This window comes from Oncorhynchus masou, chromosome 12, assembly GCF_036934945.1.
Source record: "Oncorhynchus masou masou isolate Uvic2021 chromosome 12, UVic_Omas_1.1, whole genome shotgun sequence".
In the NCBI taxonomy this organism is placed as follows: Eukaryota; Metazoa; Chordata; class Actinopteri; order Salmoniformes; family Salmonidae; genus Oncorhynchus; species Oncorhynchus masou.
The window spans coordinates 48165429-48185127 of record NC_088223.1 but is presented as its reverse complement, the minus strand read 5'-3'; the positions used below and the strand labels follow the sequence as shown (position 1 = coordinate 48185127).

General features: G+C 42.2%; 1 protein-coding gene and 1 long non-coding RNA gene across 3 annotated transcripts in view; both read left to right on the top strand.

Moving 5' to 3' along the window:
• The first annotated feature begins 1133 nt into the window (after positions 1 to 1133).
• clk4b (CDC-like kinase 4b) lies at positions 1134 to 10316 on the top strand. Of its 2 annotated transcripts, XM_064980843.1 has the most exons (13): positions 1134 to 1262; positions 2026 to 2183; positions 3050 to 3278; positions 3883 to 3973; positions 4299 to 4365; positions 4456 to 4572; positions 5654 to 5820; positions 6233 to 6327; positions 6956 to 7085; positions 7162 to 7244; positions 8982 to 9061; positions 9199 to 9289; positions 9588 to 10316. In XM_064980843.1, exons 2-13 carry the CDS (start codon positions 2026 to 2028, stop codon positions 9735 to 9737), a joined length of 1458 nt encoding a protein of 485 aa, XP_064836915.1. In that variant the 5' UTR covers positions 1134 to 1262; the 3' UTR covers positions 9738 to 10316. The 2 variants fall into 2 exon arrangements, with proteins under 2 accessions (XP_064836915.1, XP_064836916.1); XM_064980844.1 differs by lacking the exons at positions 1134 to 1262; positions 2026 to 2183; positions 3883 to 3973 and having other exon boundaries at positions 3260 to 3278.
• A 291-nt stretch (positions 10317 to 10607) lies between these two features.
• The window catches only part of LOC135549120 (uncharacterized), an 87680-nt gene continuing 78588 nt past the window's right edge, over positions 10608 to 19699 (top strand). Inside the window, exons 1-2 of the long non-coding RNA XR_010456945.1 lie at positions 10608 to 11108; positions 13432 to 13501. This is a non-coding gene — a long non-coding RNA (uncharacterized LOC135549120). The remainder of the gene's footprint in view (positions 11109 to 13431; positions 13502 to 19699) is intronic.

The following is a 19699-nucleotide window of genomic DNA, read 5'->3' as shown; positions in this document are numbered from 1 at the left end:
AATTTGTTATTCAATGTGTTTCTACTGGCTAATAGCAGTAATACCAAATTCAACGTTTCATCCCCCAAAAAAATATTATACCTTTTTAAGTGGTCTTAAAATTGTAAATCAGATAGCTAAGGATCTTTGGTATGACCATATTAAACCAACTCCCTTCCCCAGCTTACACTCTAGAGGGTTTTTATCAAAATCCACAAATAAATGGTTAATAGACCACAAAATCAACATTTTGCAATGGCCATCTCAGTCTCGACTTGAAGTCCATTGAAAACCTGTGGTTTCAATTAAAGAGGGCAGTCCATAAGAGGTAGATGAAGGATATCAAGTATCTGGAAAGATTCTGAATTAAGGAATGGTCAAGATCCCTCCCAATGTATTCTCCAATATCATAAAACATTTTTGTATTTATTTTACACAGTATTTTTTTCTCATCTTTTAGCAAAGGTACCAATAATTATAGACCTGACTGTACATCTCTGCTTACACTTGAACCAGCTGCGTTGAAAAACAAACCTGTAAGCAAAGCTGCAACGATATTCATAAAATAGAGGGGCTAATAATAGCTGAAGGGATGGTCATAAACATGAAACCCTGCCAGCAAATTATGTACAAAAACTATTTATGGCATTAGCTGGGTTAGTCAGGTCAATATATTTGTGTCAACACTGAATGACCATCTGGAAAATACTTTTTTTTTTCTCATGACATAACTCCTCATTGGAGGATCTACTGTTAGGCAATACCAAGCGTTCTCATGCCTTTTTGCTTAAATGTTTTTCATGTTACCATTGTATACACCCCAACAACATTTTTTGAATGTTCCTTATGGAAGGACACATCTTTTGATTCTTTCAAATTCCTCAGGCCTACTCATTTTGAGAGAGGGCAATGCATGTAACCTTTTATAAGTTTTGTCCGGTCAGGGTTAACTGGATACAATATTGTATTTATCCTTTAAGTTGAGGTGAGAGACTGGTTTTATATTTACTCTGGAAATAAGGATGTCAGTGTCAAACATTTTGGCAACGTGGAAATTGAGTAAACCTGCGTTGAGTGAGCGTTATGAACTACATTTCCCATCATCCCACTGACGTCAGAGTGCTTTGTTCCAAACCACATGGTCGCCATTTTTGTTGAGTATTTTGAGTACTTATCAGTCAGTGGTCGTGACATAATTTGCAACCGTACTTGAAATATCGTTCCCTTAGCTTGGCTGGAAAGTACAGGGTCTTATTACAGAACTTGACTACCAGTTGTTTGAGGTGAGGGTATCTTTATGTTTAACAGTGAAATATAAGCTCATTACTTTAAACTTAAAAGCGCAATAAACCATCTTGACGTTAAAGCTAATGTTAGCTACCGAGCAATCAACGTTAGCCAATGCTCTTCCGCTCCGAGAAGTGTCGAAGTTGCAGTATGTTAGCTTATTTCGTTATTTTCAGCTTGCCTGAAGATAAGTCTGATATTGGCATATCGAAACTTAACGATAAACAGTCGTCTAACTTTAGTTAGCTACTTGTTGTGTGCTAACGTTAACGCAGTAGTGATTTATTTGTTTGTTGACATAGCTAGTTAACACTTAGCAAGCGTTACTAGTCCAACGCTCTAACCACTAGGCTACCCTGCCGCCACTGTTAACGAGTTACGTTACTGATTTGTCACAGCTAACGTTTTATGTGTAGATCTTAAGCGATTTAAACAGCATCACACATACCAGCTAGCGTTTAGCTAGCATCTGTCATGTATATCAGCCAATCATGGGTTAGCCTACTTCAGCTGTATTAATACATTTTGTTCTGAAGTCGGAAATGAAGTATGTCCACAGTCTAGTCACATCTGATATGAGACGTGACAAGCAGACAGTCAGGCTAGCTTTTCACCAGAGCCATGCCAGGGGCAGCGCGTTCCTGTCATTGCAGCTGGTATGGATTTTACAACCAAGATGTACAGGAATGCATGAGGATAGGCTTTCTAAGAAGTCTTAATTTTTATTGCATAGACTCACTGCCTTTCCTTGTTTGGCAGATGCGGCGTTCCAAGCGCATGCGACACCCTGATGGCTGGGTTGAGGAGTATAGCTATGAGGAGAAGCAGGACATTCGCAAACGGCAGAGGCGAAGTTCCCATAGCAGTGACCGGGAAAAGAGACCGAGGCGGTACCACCACGACAAAACATACGAAAGGTAAATAAAGCACTCTGCTCATGTGCCATCAACTATTCAGGCTAAGATGAATAATGAATGTCATTGATTCTATTTAGGGTCAGCATTGTTGAAAATGTTCAGCCAACATTCTTGAAGATGCTGTCATAAAACCTCTATCAGAACATATAACATTTTTATTATGGCAAGGTGAATTCAAATGTAAACACCACTGACTATTAATTGTAAACAGTTATACAATCAATCACAGGGATAGTATTTCTGGACAATTTATATAGGCCTAAAAATGTATATATACTTTTGTCTATTTACGATTGCATTGAACAAGTATGTAAGTACAAGTTTGCAGGTTCCACAGCAATCATAAACACAGTATTGACCAATAAATCCTTGGTGTTTTTGCTGAGAGGTGGGATTTACTACTATAACATTGTCAGGTGAGGGAATGACCTCCATTCCAGGCATATATGTGGAATGTGTGTGAGAGATTGGAAAGGCATGACTGTGCAGTCCGATCTATAACATAGGTGTCGGCGGAGAGGGGAAGAGGTCTTTAGATACTTGGCTGATGCTGCCTACCGGCGCCTGACCGGCCAAGACATAACACCCCTGCTGCAAGGGCTGATGAATAATACCTCACGCCTGAGATTACCTTATCAACAACCCTGTTGTATTCTGTATTCGTCCCTTATTCTCATCCTTAGCAAGTGGCCATTTGTCGAGCCAATGAAGGTGATCAATCAGAATTTCACTTGCAGTGCATGTGTAGGATCATACAAACCATCAAAAGATTGCTGTGATTAAGCAATGTCTCCCACTTAATAATGAATATGAACTTTTAGTTTCCAGGTTGAGGTTGTTTTAACTGTAGTCTACCTTGACTACAGGTGTCACCTTGACTCTAAGAAGCTGGAGCGCAGAGCCCAGGAGCCCAGTGTGGAGCGAGAGAGCCATGGGGACAAGGAGAGGGATGGGGCCAAGGGTGAGACGTGTAAGGAGCGGAGGAACAGAGACTGGCACCACTACAGCAAATCCTCCGCACGCAGTGGCCGTAGCCACCAGAGCTGTCGCACACGACACCGCTCCCGCCGTCACAGCCAGGGGCGCTCAGACTCGGTATGATACTCTCCACCTGTCTAACTCTTTCTGTCTGTTGAATTGGGTGATCGCATAGTAGAACAGTAATCATCTATGGTTGATAGTTTTGTTATTGGGGTTATTTGAACTTGCATAATTATTACTAATTGGTCTGGTATTCCAAAACAGTGCTATGCTTTATTATTAAAAAGAATGTTTAAAAATAATTTCAGTCTAAAGTGATTGGAATGAAAGTTTGGATTAAGATATTTATTTCGACACAAATATTAGATGCTTCCATAAAACTCAGCCATTGAACCGTGGATGATGTTCTGCTGCACTTCTGTTGTATAACTACTCTTATCATTTATTGAAAGAACTTCTATTGTGAGTCATGTCTGAAAATATGTTGCCATGTTTTTCTTCTGTAACACACATTATGGTGGCACCTGTGCGTTTCTCGGGGATGCATTTGAAATTGCTGCTGCCGTGGCCTGGCCTGGGTTTCTGAATGGGCCGAATATCCTCCCCCTCATCAACTTCCTCCCGCTGAATGAATGATTGGCGCATTCTGGCCTGGTTCTGGCGGGTTTATGATGATCATGGTGGTGATGCTGTTGGCCATGAACCCCCCTCTCTCCAGAGGAGTCACCGCAGGAAGAGATCCAGAAGTTTTGAGGATGATGAGGAGGGTCACCTGATCTATCACAATGGACTCGTACTAAAAGCAAGATGTATAGAACACCAACCTTTATTTCTGTAACCCTTTTGTCTGATGTATGTTTGAATTATGTCAGTGTAGGTAGGGTATAGCTTCGGGGCATTGGAATATTTTAAGAAATATTGTGAATTTGGAAGTTTTTTTCCTCTCTATCCGTCTATTAGCAGTAAGGCTAGAGAACTATTGTTGTAGTAGTTTCCTAGTAATAGGAGTGAAGTGACACATGCTACGTAGTCAGAGTGAGTAGCTGTGGTGTAGACAGCTGCTAGTCTAGTTATCTGTTCTTGTTGTAGATATTCTGTTCTGATGTACTAACAACTTCTCCTTTGCCCCTTTAGATGAGATTGTATCCACTTTAGGAGAAGGGGCTTTTGGGAAAGTGGTGGAATGTATCGACAACCCGAAGTAAGTAACATCTTTATTTCTTGTTCAAGCCAACCAAATGGGTTTACACTCATGGCATTATCTTCTCTCTGTCAACCTCTGCTTTTGTAGTGATGACACGAGGGTGGCACTGAAGATCATTAAGAACATTGATCGTTACCGGGAGGCTGCTATGTCTGAGGTAGAGGTGCTGGAACAGATGAACTCCCTGGATGACGAGAGAACCTTGTGAGCAACTGGGACTAAGGGACACACATTTTAGCCTACAACATTCTTATATACCTCTGACCAACTGCTTAGCTGATTGGAGGTGATATACGAACAGGTGGTAATCAATGTTCCCTCTAAGCTGCGCGTGGCTGCGCACTTCCTCCAGGACTGCCAGGCGACGGAAGAGATTGAACTTCACTGAGTTCGCCGTATTAGTTTGCACTATATAGATTGTTTTTTCTGTGATTGAAACAACATATCAGCCCCTTTTTTCAATGCAACAAACCAAAACAAATCTAACTTTGCAAGATTGAGTTTGTAATTTAGTTGTAGGCAGAGGGGTAGCCGTCGAGTGGTCTTTCAATCACTCGCGAGTGAATGGGATTTTCAGATCAGAGCACATAGCCATGCATGTGCACATTTGTTGATATTCTATGCTATTTATTAGCCCAGTTATAATTAAGTATAGGTCCGCAATGGGGAATTACTGCTTCCTACAAGAGTGCTATATGTAGGCTACAATTCAAGCTGTCTTTGAAAAGCCAGTCTGGTTTTTTTTTTAAATTAAAGGGGCGGTTTTGTTTTTTGGCGGGCCTCTAATATGCAAATAAGCCAACAGGCAGAGGGATAACCTACATTGTCTAATTCATTGTATGGTAATTAATTATATTTAGTGTTTTTTTTTTTTGCATCATACAACACAATGCAATGTAGTCACCTATTTGGCCCATGATGTTACAGACCAAGTAAAAAATCATGAATTAATGTCAAGCCCTTCATGTAAAAACGTTTTAAAAAATCTCATGCAATGTAGGCCTACATTGAACAGCACATATAGGCTACTGTAAGCTACATCATATATATTAAAAGCTATTTCCATGTGAAAATGTTATGGGATTTGTTGATAGGCTTACATTATGCTCAAATTGGCCACTGTCTAAATTTTTAAGGGTATTGTGTTCATTGTAAACGTGTGCTGAAAGTTGCACAAAATTCTCACAATGTTCAAGTTTCTACTCACAAGACCAAAACTTTGCTCAGTGTCCCAAGAAAAGAGGGAATATTTGTGTTAATGTGTTTTCTTATTGCCCTCATACAGTGGCTGTGTGCGTATGCTGGACTGGTTCGATTACCATGGCCACATCTGCATTGTGTTTGAGCTTCTGGGTCTCAGCACTTTTGACTTTCTGAAGGAGAACGGCTTCATGCCTTTCACTGTGGACCAGATCAGACACATGGCCTACCAGATCTTCAGAGCTGTGTCCTGTGAGTAAAACTCTGGTGCAAAACTCTATTCAGGACGAGTGTACCTTTTTTTTTTCGGAGGCCGATTCGTCTCTTGTTGTGATGACTGCTGCTGCCTTTTTGGCCAGGTCTCCCTTGTAAAAGAGACTCCCTGTCTCAATGGGACTTTTCTGGTTAAATGTAAATAGATACAATATACAGCTTGATGTTTTTAGAAAAAGCAACATGGAAATGGGAAGTTCTATTTCTGTATATTGAGTTGAACATCGTGTCGTGGAATTTGAATAACCTAATACTAATTATCTTCATTTGAAATCATTAACTTGCACGGTGTGCTCTATACCATCAGATGGTGGATAGTTTTATTTATGTAAATTGCAATTTATGAATAAAGGAAGGTATCTTAACACCTGCACTCATTTTTGTTTTATAGTTCTCCATCGAAATAAACTGACCCATACTGACCTGAAGCCAGAGAACATTCTCTTTGTCAATTCTGACTATGACATGGAATACAATGCCAAAATGGTAAGTTGACTGACCATTGCAAGTTGAGAGCACACATAGACTATTTAGATATTGACAACCTTTATTTAAGCATTTTAAAACACTTCAGTTTTTCCAGTCATGCGTATCATCCAATCCAACTGTCTATGGTTTAAGAATTTATAAATACAAGTATGGCCAGATCAGCACACCCCTACCCAGTCCCTTCAGTCAGTAAGTCCAGATTGGCACACCCCTACCCAGTCCCTTCAGTCAGTAGGTCCAGATTGGCACACCACTACCCAGTCCCTTCAGTCAGTAAGTCCAGATTGGCACACCCCTACCCAGTCCCTTCAGTCAGTAGGTCCAGATTGGCACACCACTACCCAGTCCCCTCCAGTCAGTAGGTCCAGATCAGCACACCCCTACCCAGTCCCTTCAGTCAGTAGGTCCAGATTGGCACACCCCTACCCAGTCCCTTCAGTCAGTAGGTCCAGATTGGCACACCCCTACCCAGTCCCTTCAGTCAGTAGGTCCAGATTGGCACACCCCTACCCAGTCCCTTCAGTCAGTAGGTCCAGATTGGCACACCCCTACAGAGTCCCCTCCAGTCAGTATGGGCCGCTGCAGCAGACAGCGTGTAATAAGTGTCTTGTGTTTTCAAATGCAGAAACGGGATGAGAGAACTTTGAAGAACCTAGATGTGAAAGTGGTGGATTTTGGTAACGCCACCTTTGACCATGAGCACCACACCTCTGTGGTCTCCACCCGCCATTACAGAGCACCGGAGGTCATCCTTGGTAAGTGGCGAAAAACCAGTGTGTTGGTGAAAGTGAGGAATGCAAGTCTAAATTGTTGTAATGTTTGTTTTCACAGAGCTGGGGTGGAATCAGTCATGTGATGTGTGGAGTCTGGGCTGCATTCTCCTAGAGTACTATCTTGGGTTAACACTGTTCCAGGTAGGTACAGGAGCAGTAGAGGGAGTTTCTTTCAGCAAAAATATTTGTATTGATGCAATTGCCTTCCTGCCATTTTTGTAGCCTGGGTGCCAGTCTTTCTGCTTAGGGCTGTGGCAGTCATGACATTGTCAGCTGGTGACTGTCATGCAAATAACTGCCAGTCAGATGGTAAATTACCATTAATTAACATAAACATGTTTAGCATCTCCGGGCTTCCACACACAACCTATAAGCTACTGATGTGGAGACTAATAAATACCACTTAATACAGCCTACACCAACACAATAAATCCATTATTTATTTTGGGCAGGTCTAAAGAAACATTATGGTTTGATGAAAATGTAGCCTATTTCAGAAGAGTAGAATGGCATATTCTGAGTCGTCCTTATATTAGGCCCTGATCTGGCTATGCCATATTGCTGTGGGCTGCACTAGTTTATATAGCAGACAAAATTTGCTTAATTCTTCTGGCATTATTTTATAGTAAGAAGAATATAATTGAACACAGCTTAATAAAATATAAATGTATATTTTTCCCAAATGATTTCCGGGGGTGTGTGCACATGCGGCTATTCTGTGTTGAGCACTTAACAAAGTGAATTCTCCCCCATGAACTCGGGGAGGGGACTGTGGATCAGTCTCCGTTCGTACGTTAGTCACATGCGATATCTGACAGCACTGGCCCGATTTTGACGAAACTCGTGTGAATGATGTATCTTGCCATAGAGATCATTCATTTACAAAATTACCGATTGGCCCAAGGCAGGACCTACAGTAATAGTCACACGCGATCTCAATTGGCCAATGTCTCTTATTCGAAATTTGACGAGCACTTGATAATATTGTCACCCATCAGACTATCCTGAATTTAATCCAGTCTTTTACATATAGTCTACTAATGTGTGGAAGTATTTTGGATTTAGAATGGCCCACCAAAAAATGTAACATGTCATCCTTAGCCTGCACTCGGAATAGCGAATGTAGGTTATGTGCGGTTATTTAAAAAAATTAAAAAGGATATGCCTGGTAGGCTACACCAGTTGTAATGCAGATTCATGTGCTTAATTTTAAGAATTGAGCAAAAAATATTGCAGCACGAGGAAAGCGGAGATCTTCTTTTTAAAATAGTGACTAGTCAAAACTGTTTTCACTAGCAGTTCATTTTCATGCCAGCCGGGTAGGCTACTCCAGTTGCAAAGCAAAGAGCAATGTGCTGAATATTAGGAAGGTTGAGAAATAAATAAAGTAGGCCTAGCCTATGGAAAGCTGATGGATCCACTTTTTAATGGAGGCCATCAGCTTTTCTCACAATTACATAGCCTATAGAAATGTTGCGCAACTTGGGCTTATTATAGGAACACTTATTTCATTCCATGCATCAGCCAGCTATGAGGAGCTGGCTCTGGCTGCGCCATGGGCAACCCTAATTCACTCAAACTGTGAATGCCAGGGCTCTCATGAAGGGTTTGATTCGATTTTTGATTGCTTTTGCATTGACGTCAGCGTGATTAGAGGGACAATAGAGCGCTGAGTACCTGGCCGTTAGCAAGTTTGGTAAGCTACTAATTACCATCAGCGGCGGCATAGCGCACTTTTGGAGAAGCCTCGTTACCTTGACTCAGCGGTCACATATTTTTTGGCATGACAATGGAGTAGGTAAAAGCACAAACAGATCTGGGACCAGGCTCAATTGTTTTTTTTTGGGGGGGGGGGGCTTTAACTTTGTGAAATTTCAGACGCATGACAGCAAAGAACACCTGGCCATGATGGAGAGGGTTCTGGGGCCCATACCTGTCCACCTACTACAGAAAACTAAGTATGTTTAGTGTTTGTTAATGATTTTTGGTTTATAACCCTGAGTCTCAATTTCAAGATGCAGATTTACATGATCATTGACAAATGGGTGTTGTCAATTAAGAGTGTGTAAATGTATGTTTTTAAATTGTCCCCCAGGAAGCGGCGGTATGTGCATCATGACCGGCTGGACTGGGATGAACACAGTTCCTCAGGGAGATATGTGAGGAAGCACTGCAAACCACTCAAGGTAAAACTCAAACACTTACAGTTACCTGTATGATAAGCACCATGCACTGAGTCACTGACTTGATTATACTGTCCCTGTCACGTTTAATAAAATGTATGTACTGTGTTCTTTAAAAAAATAAGTTTTTTACTAGTTTATAAAAATCAATAAATTCAGTAGCAACTAGCAAGCACCTTTTTGTGAATCAGAAATTCCACAATACAATCGCTGGAACAACCTCAATTGATCTGCACACATGAAATACTGTACAACAACTAGATGCTGTTTCTAATATGTACCGTTTCTCTTGTCCCCTTAGCAATACATGTCCTCCAGGAGCTCAGACCACGAGCAGCTATTTGACCTGATCCACAGTATGATGGAGTATGACGTGTCCAGGAGGCTCACCCTGGAAGAGGCCATCTGGCATCCATTCTTCCACCCCATGAGGAAGGAGAGGAAAAAGTGACCCTGAAGACCACAGCACTCACTACTCTACATTTCTCTACTCCAAGGGAGACTTCTATAGACTGCATCAGTCCGCTATCTTTGAGATTATTACCCTTGTTTACATACCGATTGAGTTTACCTGCCTGCTTCCTTCAGATTTAATTTATTTAACTTGTGAATCATCTTGATCCCTTTTGATTTGTGAATAAATTTGTTTACTATGTTCTCAAAATTGTGTTCCTTCACATTGAACTAACCCCCTTTTTTTAACTTCAGATTAATTGATTTGACATAGAATATTGTCATCGGGAAAATATTATTGCTCTTTAAAGTTGATTGATTGCTAGACATATTTTCTGGTAATTTTCAAGGCACTATAGTCAGTAAGACAGTGATAAGAATGCATGCAGTCTATTGGTCTACTTGTAGTAGTCATATTTATCCAGTTGATGGCAATACAACATCCCATGACTAGATTCCAGTTCCACACATGCAAGAGATGGGATTTGAAATAGGCAAGTGCACTTTCCTTGATAAGTTTTAAAATGTATTTGTTGATACAACATTTGAATAAATAACATTGAGTGTGACATTTCAATCCACCCCCATTATTTTGCATTAATGGTTCATTTTATATTTCAATATTTTTTCAAAGTACAGTACCATTTAATGGATTATGTCAAATCAATGAATGTTATTACTTTGCTTTGTTTTGAATAAGAGTTTAATTTGTTTCAATATTCAGGTTTTCATGCATTTATTCACCATTATTCTAGAGGTGAATTCTCAGGCAGGCTATTTTTATTGAAGGGACTTCGGGGAGTGCTAAGAATGGTATTTGGCACCCTGTCTCTGTCTTACTGGTCTAAATCATTCGACCTGAGAGCGCGTGAGCGCAACTACACAGCCTACGCTACTGTTGCGTCCAGCTTTCCTCCCCATTCACCTATACTCAGATGTAAACGTTCATTCTAGTGATGGCGCCGATGCTGTAACAAAGTGGCAATTTAAAAAATCGATTATTTCTAGCAGGAAATGTTGCACACAGGAAAAGTGCTTACAATTTATTTCTAGTAGTTTTTTGGCTGCCAACGTCAGGATGGGATCCCACGCAAAATCAGCGAATAAGAAGGCCAAGGAATCTATCAACTGCCTCAAATCAAACTTTTCATATTGTTTAGTCGGGCTGTTAATGGTCTTTTGTATCATGCTGTCGGTGTGTTCTATGGCGTTTTGTTTTTTGGTCAACTTCAAGACATCTTACCTGGAGTACAGAGTGCATACATTGGAGATGGAGAGAATGTTCCTGATCCATCCCGATGCATCCGCGCAGGATGAGAATGGAACAGTACCTGGTCTCCAGGATATCATTGAAAAAATTGTGCAAGAGGTGAGGATGACTTAAAATTTTAATAAAGTTAAACGTATCAGACTGATACAAATGCAATATTTTGAAGGATGATTTCTCACATTTTCGAATACAGTAAGGTTGCCTTTTTTTAATCAACATTGTGGTAGCTGATCACCATATAATCAAGTAACTAGGGCTGTTAAAAAACAACAAATTAATTGCAAGATTTGCACTGATTAATCACGATTAAACGCCAATACAGAAATTGCTCAAATTGAGCTGTATTTTTAAGATTTTTTATACAAAAAAGCATTCCAAGAATATTTACTTCTTGATTTTGTCCAAAGTAACATTAAGTAAAATCAGGTAAATTGATGAAGCACACTTTCTTTAACCTCAAAGTCAACTTGTTGTGACATCACACTTTTTTAATTGTATAGATAGATTTGTTTTTAGCTGTATAGATTATGTATTTGTATGTTTTCAGTGTATTTTGAATGCTTTCAGACAATTAGATTAATCATGATTAAAAATGGACTGATTAGCTCTGAAAGCCCTTTATGTAACAAGACTAATCTCTAGGCTAACTACTAATTTGACGCCTTAATTCAGACTGAACTCCAAATTCGAGATCCATTCAAAAATGGTTGTCCCATTTCTACCACTACTCTACCACATTTCTACCACTACTTACAGTGGGGCAAAAAAGTATTTAGTCAGCCACCAATTGTGCATGTTCTCCCACTTAAAAAGATGAGAGGCCTGTAATTTTCATCATAGGTACACTTCAACTATGACAGACAAAATGAGAGAAAAAATCCAGAAAATCACATTGTAGGATTGTTAATGAATTTATTTGCAAATTATGGTGGAAAATAAGTATTTGGTCACCTACAAACAAGCAAGAATTCTGGCTCTCACAGACCTGTAACTTCTTTAAGAGGCTCCTCTGTCCTCCACTCGTTACCTGTATTAATGGCACCTGTTTGAACTTGTTATCAGTATAAAAGACACCTGTCCACAACCTCAAACAGTCACACTCCAAACTCCACTATGGCCAAGACCAAAGAGCTGTCAAAGGACACCAGAAACAAAATTGTAGACCTGCACCAGGCTGGGAAGACTGAATCTGCAATAGGTAAGCAGCTTGGTTTGAAGAAATCAACTGTGGGAGCAATTATTAGGAAATGGAAGACATACAAGACCACTGATAATCTCCCTCGATCTAGGGCTCCACGCAAGATCTCACCCCGTGGGGTCAAAATGATCACAAGAACGTTGAGCAAAAATCTCAGAACCACACGGGGGGACCTAGTGAATGACCTGTAGAGAGCTGGGACCAAAGTAACAAAGCCTACCATCAGTAACACACTACGCCGCCGGGGACTCAAATCCTGCAGTGCCAGACGTGTCCCCCTGCTTAAGCGAGTACGTGTCCAGGCCCGTCTGAAGTTTGCTAGAGAGCATTTGGATGATCCAGAAGAAGATTGGGAGAATGTCATATGGTCAGATGAAACCAAAATATAACTTTTTGGTAAAAACTCAACTCGTTGTGTTTGGAGGACAAAGAATGCTAAGTTGCATCCAAAGAACACCATACCTACTGTGAAGCATGGGGGTGGAAACATCATGCTTTGGGGCTGTTTTTCTGCAAAGGGACCAGGACGACTGATCCGTGTAAAGGAAACAATGAATGGGGCCATGTATCGTGAGATTTGAGTAAAAACCTCCTTCCATCAGCAAGGGCATTGAAGATGAAACGTGGCTGGGTCTTTCAGCATGACAAGGATCCCAAACACACCGCCCGGGCATCGAAGGAGTGGCTTCGTAAGAAGCATTTCAAGATCCTGGAGTGGCCTAGCCAGTCTCCAGATCTCAACCCCATAGAAAATCTTTGGAGGGAGTTGAAAGTCCGTGTTGCCCAGCAACAGCCCCAAAACATCACTGCTCTAGAGGAGATCTGCATGGAGGAATGGGCCAAAATACCAGCAACAGTGTGTGAAAACCTTGTGAAGACTTACAGAAAACGTTTGACCTCTGTCATTGCCAACAAAGGGTATATAACAAAGTATTGAGAAACTTTTGTTATTGACCAAATACTTATTTTCCACCATCATTTGCAAATAAATTCATAAAAAATCCTACAACGTGATTTTCTGGATTTTCTTTTCTCATTTTGTCTGTCATAGTTGAAGTGTACCTATGATAAAAATGACAGGCCTCTCTCATCTTTTTAAGTGGGAGAACTTGCACAATTGGTGGCTGACTAAATACTTTTTTTTGCCCCACTGTACATCTTAACCTATTTAACCTACATTCAAAGAAACATTATGCACAGTGTATTCTTGTTGTCCCCATTCAGAGACTGACCATAGCACTGCCCAAACTTCGCACTGCCAGGGAGGTCATTCAAGAGTGCTCCTGTCCTCCAGGTATGTTTCCTACTCTATGAAAACAAATCAAATGTTATTTGTCACATGCAGATGTTAATGCGAGTGTAGCGAAATGCTTGTGCTTCTAGTTCCGACAATGCAGTAATAACCAACAAGTAATCTAACCTAACAATTCCACAACTACTACCTTATACACACAAGTGTAAAGGGATAAAGAATATGTACATAAAGATATATGAATGAATGATGGTACAGAACGGCATAGGCAAGATGCAGTAGATGGTATCGAGTACAGTATATTTATATGAGATGAGTAATGTAGGGTATGTAAACATTATATTAAGTGGCATTGTTTAAAGTGACAAGTGAAGCCTTCCGGGTGGCGCAGTGGTCTAGGGCACTGCATCACAGCGCTAGCTGTGCCACCAGAGACTCTGGATTCGGGCCCAGGCTCTGTCACACGCACAATTGGCCTAGCCTCGTCCGGGTTAGGGAAGGTTTGGCCGGTAGGGATATCCTTGTCTCATGGCGCCCCAGCGACTCCTGTGGCAGGCCGGGCACAGTGCGCGCTAACCAAGGTGGCCAGGTGAACGGTGTTTCCTCCGACATCTTGTTACGGCTGGCTTCCGGGTTGGAGCCGCACTGTGTTAAGAAGCAGTGCGGCATGGTTGGGTTGTGTTTCGGAGGACGCATGGCTTTCGACCTTCGTCTCTCCCGAGCCCTTACGGGAGTTGTAGCGATGAGACAAGATGGTAATTACTAACAAATGGATACCAAGAAATTTGGGGAAAAAGGGGGTAAAATTTAAAATAAATAAATAAAGTGACTAGTGATAACTTTTTTACATCTATTTCCATCTATTCTCCAAGTGGCTGGAGTTGAGTCAGTATGTTGGCAGCAGCTACTCAATATTAGTGGTGGCTGTTTAACAGTCTGATGGCCTTGAGATAGAAGCTGTTTTTCAGTACCTGCTTTGATGCACCTGCACTGACCTCGCCTTCTGGATGATAGCAGGGTGAACAGGCAGTGGCTCGGGTGGTTGTTGTCCTTGGTGATGTTTATGGCCTTCCTGTGACATCGGGTGGTGTAGGTGTCCTGGAGGGCAGGTAGTTTGCCCCCGGTGATGCATTGTGCAGACCTCACTGCCCTCTGGAGAGCCTTACGGTTGTGGGCGGAGCAGTTGCCGTACCAGGCATCGACAGGATGCTCTCGATTGTGCATCTGTAAAAGTTTGTAAGTGCTTTTGGTGACAAGCCAAATTACTTTAGCCTGCTGAGGTTGAAGAGGTGCTGATGCGCCTTCTTCACAACGCTGTCTGTGTGGGTGGACCAGTTTGTCCGTGATGTGTACGCAGAGGAACTTAACTTACTACCCTTTCCATTACTGTCCCGTCGATGTGGATAGGGGGGTGCTCCCTCTGCTGTTTCCTGAAGTCCACGATCATCTCCTTTGTTTTGTTGACGTTGAGTGTGAGGTTATTGTCCTGACACCACACTCCGAGGGCCCTCACCTCCTCCCTGTAGGCCGTCTCGTCGTTGTTGGTAATCAAGCCTACCACTGTAGTGTCGTCTGCAAACTTAATGATTGAGTTGGAGGCGTGCATGGCCATGCAGTCGTGGGCGAACAGGGAGTACAGGATAGGGCTCAGAACACACTCTTGTGGGGCCCCAGTGTTGAGGATCAGCGGGGTGGAGATGTTGTTACCTACCCTCACCACCTGGGGGCGGCCCGTCAGGAAGTCCAGTACCCAGTTACACAGGGCGGGGGCGAGACCCAGGGTCTCGAGCTTGATAACAAGTTTGGAGGGTACTATGTTGTTAAATGCTGAGCTGTAGTCGATGAACAGCATTCTCACATAGGTATTCCTCTTGTCCAGATGGGTTAGGGCAGTGTGGTTGCGATTGCATCGTCTGTGGACCTATTGTGGCGGTAAGCAAATTGGAGTGGGTCTAGCGTGTCAGGTAGGGTGGAGGGGATATGGTCCTTGACTAGTCTCTCAAAGCACTTCATGATGTTGGAAGTGCGTGCTACAGGGCGGTAGTCGTTTAGCTCAGTTACCTTAGCTTTCTTGGGAACAGGAACAATGGTGGCCCTCTTGAAGCATGTGGGGACAGCAGACTGGGATAAGGATTGATTGAATATGTCCGTAAACACACCAGCCAGCTGGTCTGCGCATGCTCTGAGGACGCGGCTGGGGATGCCGCCTGGGCCTGCAGCCTTGCGAGGGTTAACGCGTTTAAATGTTTTACTCAGGTCGGCTGCAGTGAACGAGAGTCTGCAGGTTCTGGTAGCGGGCCATGTCAGTGGCACTGTATTGTCCTCAAAGCGAGCAAAGAAGTTATTTAGTCTGTCTGTGAGCAAGACATCCTGGTCCGCGACGGGGCTGGTTTTCTTTTTGTAATCCGTGGTTGACTGTAGACCCTGCCACATACCTCTTGTGTCTGAGCCGTTGAATTGCGACTCAACTTTGTCTCTATACTGACGCTAAGCTTGTTTGATTGCCTTGCGGAGGGAATAGCTACACTGTTTGTATTCGGTCATGTTTCCGGTCACCTTGCCGTAGTTAAAAGCAGTCGTTCACTCTTTTCAGTTTCGCGCGAATGCTGCCATCAATCCACGGTTTCTGGTTTGGGAATGTTTTAATCGTTGCTATGGGAACGACATCATCAATGCACTTTCTAATGAACTCGCTCACCGAATCAGCGTATTCATCAATGTTGTTGTTGGACGCAATGTGGAACATATCCCAATCCACGTGATCGAAGCAGTCTTGAAGCGTGGAAGCAGATTCGTCGGACCAGCATTGAACAGACCTGAGCGCGGGAGCTTCCTGTTTTAGTTTCTGTCTATAGGCTGGAAACAACTAAATGGAGTCGTGGTCTTTTCCAAAAGGAGGGCGGGGGAGGGCCTTATATGCGTTGCGGAAGTTAGAATAACAATGATCCAGGGTTTTACCAGCCCTGGTTGCACAATTGATATGCTGATATCATTTAGAGAGTTTTGCTTTCAGATTAGCCTTGTTAAAATCCCCAGCTACAATGAATGCAGCCTCAGGATATGGTATATGTGGTTTCCAGTTTACATAGAGTCAAATAAAGTTTGTTCAGGGCCATCGATGTGCCTGCTTGGGGGGGGGGGGGATATATACGGCTGTGATTATAATCGAAGAGAATTCTATTGGTAGATAATGCAGTTGACATTTGATTGTGAGGAATTCTAAGTCAGGTGAACAGAAGGACTTGAGTTGAGTTGTTATGATCACACCAAGTCGTGTTAATCATAAGGCATACGCCCCTCTTCTTACCAGAAAGATGCTTGTTTCTGTCGGCGTGATGTGTGAAGGTGGCTTCTACTCCCAGGTTGATAGAAGGAATTTCAAATATTAAATGGTTTACTATTACATTATCAGTCAACTTGACTTTTCTCAAACAGTTCAACAAAGTAGTCATCATTTTAATTAGTGTTATTCAATTGAAAACTATTCTGAGGAAGACAATGCTCAGGTAAAGGCATATAAGCACATCTATTTGCAAAGTGTTATTTTTGCTAAGCCTGTTAATGGTCAAAATTATAAAGAGTGCATTCGGAAAGTATTCAGACCCCTTGAATTTTTCCACATTTTGTTACTTTACAGCCTTATTCTAAATTGGATTACATTTTTTTTAAATGTCCTCAATCCACACACAATAGCCCATAATGACAAAGCGAAAACAGGTTTTTAGACATTTTGCACTGTATAAAAAATAAAAACAGAAATACCTTATTTATAGTATAGTATTCCGACCCTTTGCTATGAGATGAGATGTTTCTACAACTTGATTGGAGTCCATCTGTGGTAAATTCAATTGATTGGACATGATTTGGAAAGGCACACGCCTGTCTGTACAAGGTCCCACAGTTGACAGTGAATGTCGGAGCAAAAACCAAGCCACGAGGTCGAAGGAATTGTCCGTAGAGCTCCAAGACAGGATTGTGTCGAGGCACAGATCTGGGGAAGGGTACCAAAACACTTCTGCAGCATTGAAGGTCCCAAAGAACACAGTGGCCTCCATCATTATTAAATGGATGAAGTTTGGAACCACCAATACTCTTCCTAGAGCTGCCAGCCCGGCCAAACTGAGCAATCTGGGTAGAAGTGTCTTAGTCAGGGAGGGGACCGATAACCCGATTGTCACTCTGAAAGAGCTCTAGAGTTCCTCTGTGGAGATGGGAGAACTTTCCAGAAGGACAACCATCTCTGCAGCACTCCACCAATCAGGCCTTTATGGCAGAGTGGCCATTCATGGTTGCAGCATCATGCTGTGGGGATGTTTTTCAGCGGCAGGGACTGGGAGACTAGTCAGGATCGAGGGAATGAGGAACGGAGCAAATTACAGAGAGATCCTTGATCAAAACCTGCTCCAGAGTGCTCAGAACCTCAGACTGATGGCGAAGGTACACCTTCCAACAGGACAGCGACCCCAAGACAATGCAGGAGTGGCTTCGGGACAAGTCTCTGAATGTCCTTGAATGGCCTAGCCAGAGCCCGGACTTGAATCCGATCGAACATCTCTGGAGAGCCCTGAAACTAGCTGTCAAGCAACACTCCCTATCCAACCAGACAGAGCTTGAGAGGGTCTACAGAAAAGAATGGGAGAATCTCCCCAAATACAGGTGCGCCAAGCTTGTAGTGTCATACTCAAGAAGACTCGAGGCTGTAATCACTGGCAAAGGAGCTTCAACAAAGTACAGATTAAAGGGTCTGATTTAGGGTTGCAAAGGGTCGGAAACTTTCCGGCTAATTTCCAGAACTTTTCCCGGGAATTTTTCATGGGAAGTTAAGACCTGAAATTTTGCTTAAATTCATCAAAAAAGTAAGCTTATAACAGTGAACCTTTTTTTGTGGGATACACATAAGGCAATTCTAGGTCTTGTGGCATAGTTTGGTTAAACTATCCCCAATTCAATGGAATTGCAACCCTCTGCATGCACAGTGCATCCTTCCATCACATGTGCAGGGCACTCTTCCATCACATGTACAGCTGATTCTCAAGATCTTGCACACTAATGAGATGCTATTGAGACCACACTACCAAACTGTCTGAGCCAAGGACTACAAGCTTTCTGGTAAATTAGATTACAATACTGGGTGGGGTGAATATATTTTATACGACATACATGATTTTTTGTTAACTAGTAAATAGTAGCCTACAGCAAAGTGTGTCTAAATCATTTCTATCTTGTTAACAATTTCTGCTAGTTAGGTTTTGCTATCATGTGGTCTTTAGCTTGCTTAAGCCTGCTAACAGAGGAGTGTTAATTCGCCTGTTTGTTGTTGTTTAATCTAACTGGTTAACTATTTATCTGTACATGGAATTGTATTTGTTATTTTTTTACCATTTTTTTTCATCTTTACAGAAAAATGCCACGGGCAATATCTGATGTGTGGAGACATTTCAACTGCATATAATGTTGAATGAAAAGCTGTGTACATTTGCAAATGCTATGCCAAATCATATGTGAAGAATGCAACAGAGATGCAGAAATCCCTCAGCGCTCACAACAAGCAACCTCTGATAAAAGTCCCTCTACTTCTTTTCGAGGTGAAAATGATGAATCAGACACCTTATCGATAGCAACAGCTCATGGTCCTCCTTGGAATCACAAGATTTTTCTAACTCAATGGAGGAACGAAGTCAGAGAAATGCTGATGAATGTCTTGCTCGAGCCGTGTATCCAACTGGTTCACCTCTGATGCTCACAGACATCAATGGCAGACATCAATTGCAGAATGACCTTGGACCACAGAAGGTATTTGCACTGGTGACAGACAATGCTGCGAACATGAAGGCTGCTTGGTCTAAAGTGGAGGAGTCCTACCCTCACATCACACCCATTGGCTGTGCTGCTCATATATTGAATCTGTTCCTCAAGGACATCATGGCACTGAAAACAACGGATACACTCTACAAGAGAGAAAAGGAAATGGTTAGGTATGTGAAGGGTCATCAAGTTATAGCAGCAATCTACCTATCTGATATTCACTCTGCTTGCAGATGTAAGAGAAGAAATCCGTACTGCCCTGCCCACTTCACTGTTGCGCCAAGTAGAGAGAACTGCAGTTCTGAAATACATAAAAAAAGCATGAAGACTTCTGCCTGAAGCCCACACACGCCACAGAGTACATGTTGAACCCCAAGTATGCTGGCAAGAGCATCCTGTCTGGTGCAGAGATCAACAAGGCCTATGGTGTCACCA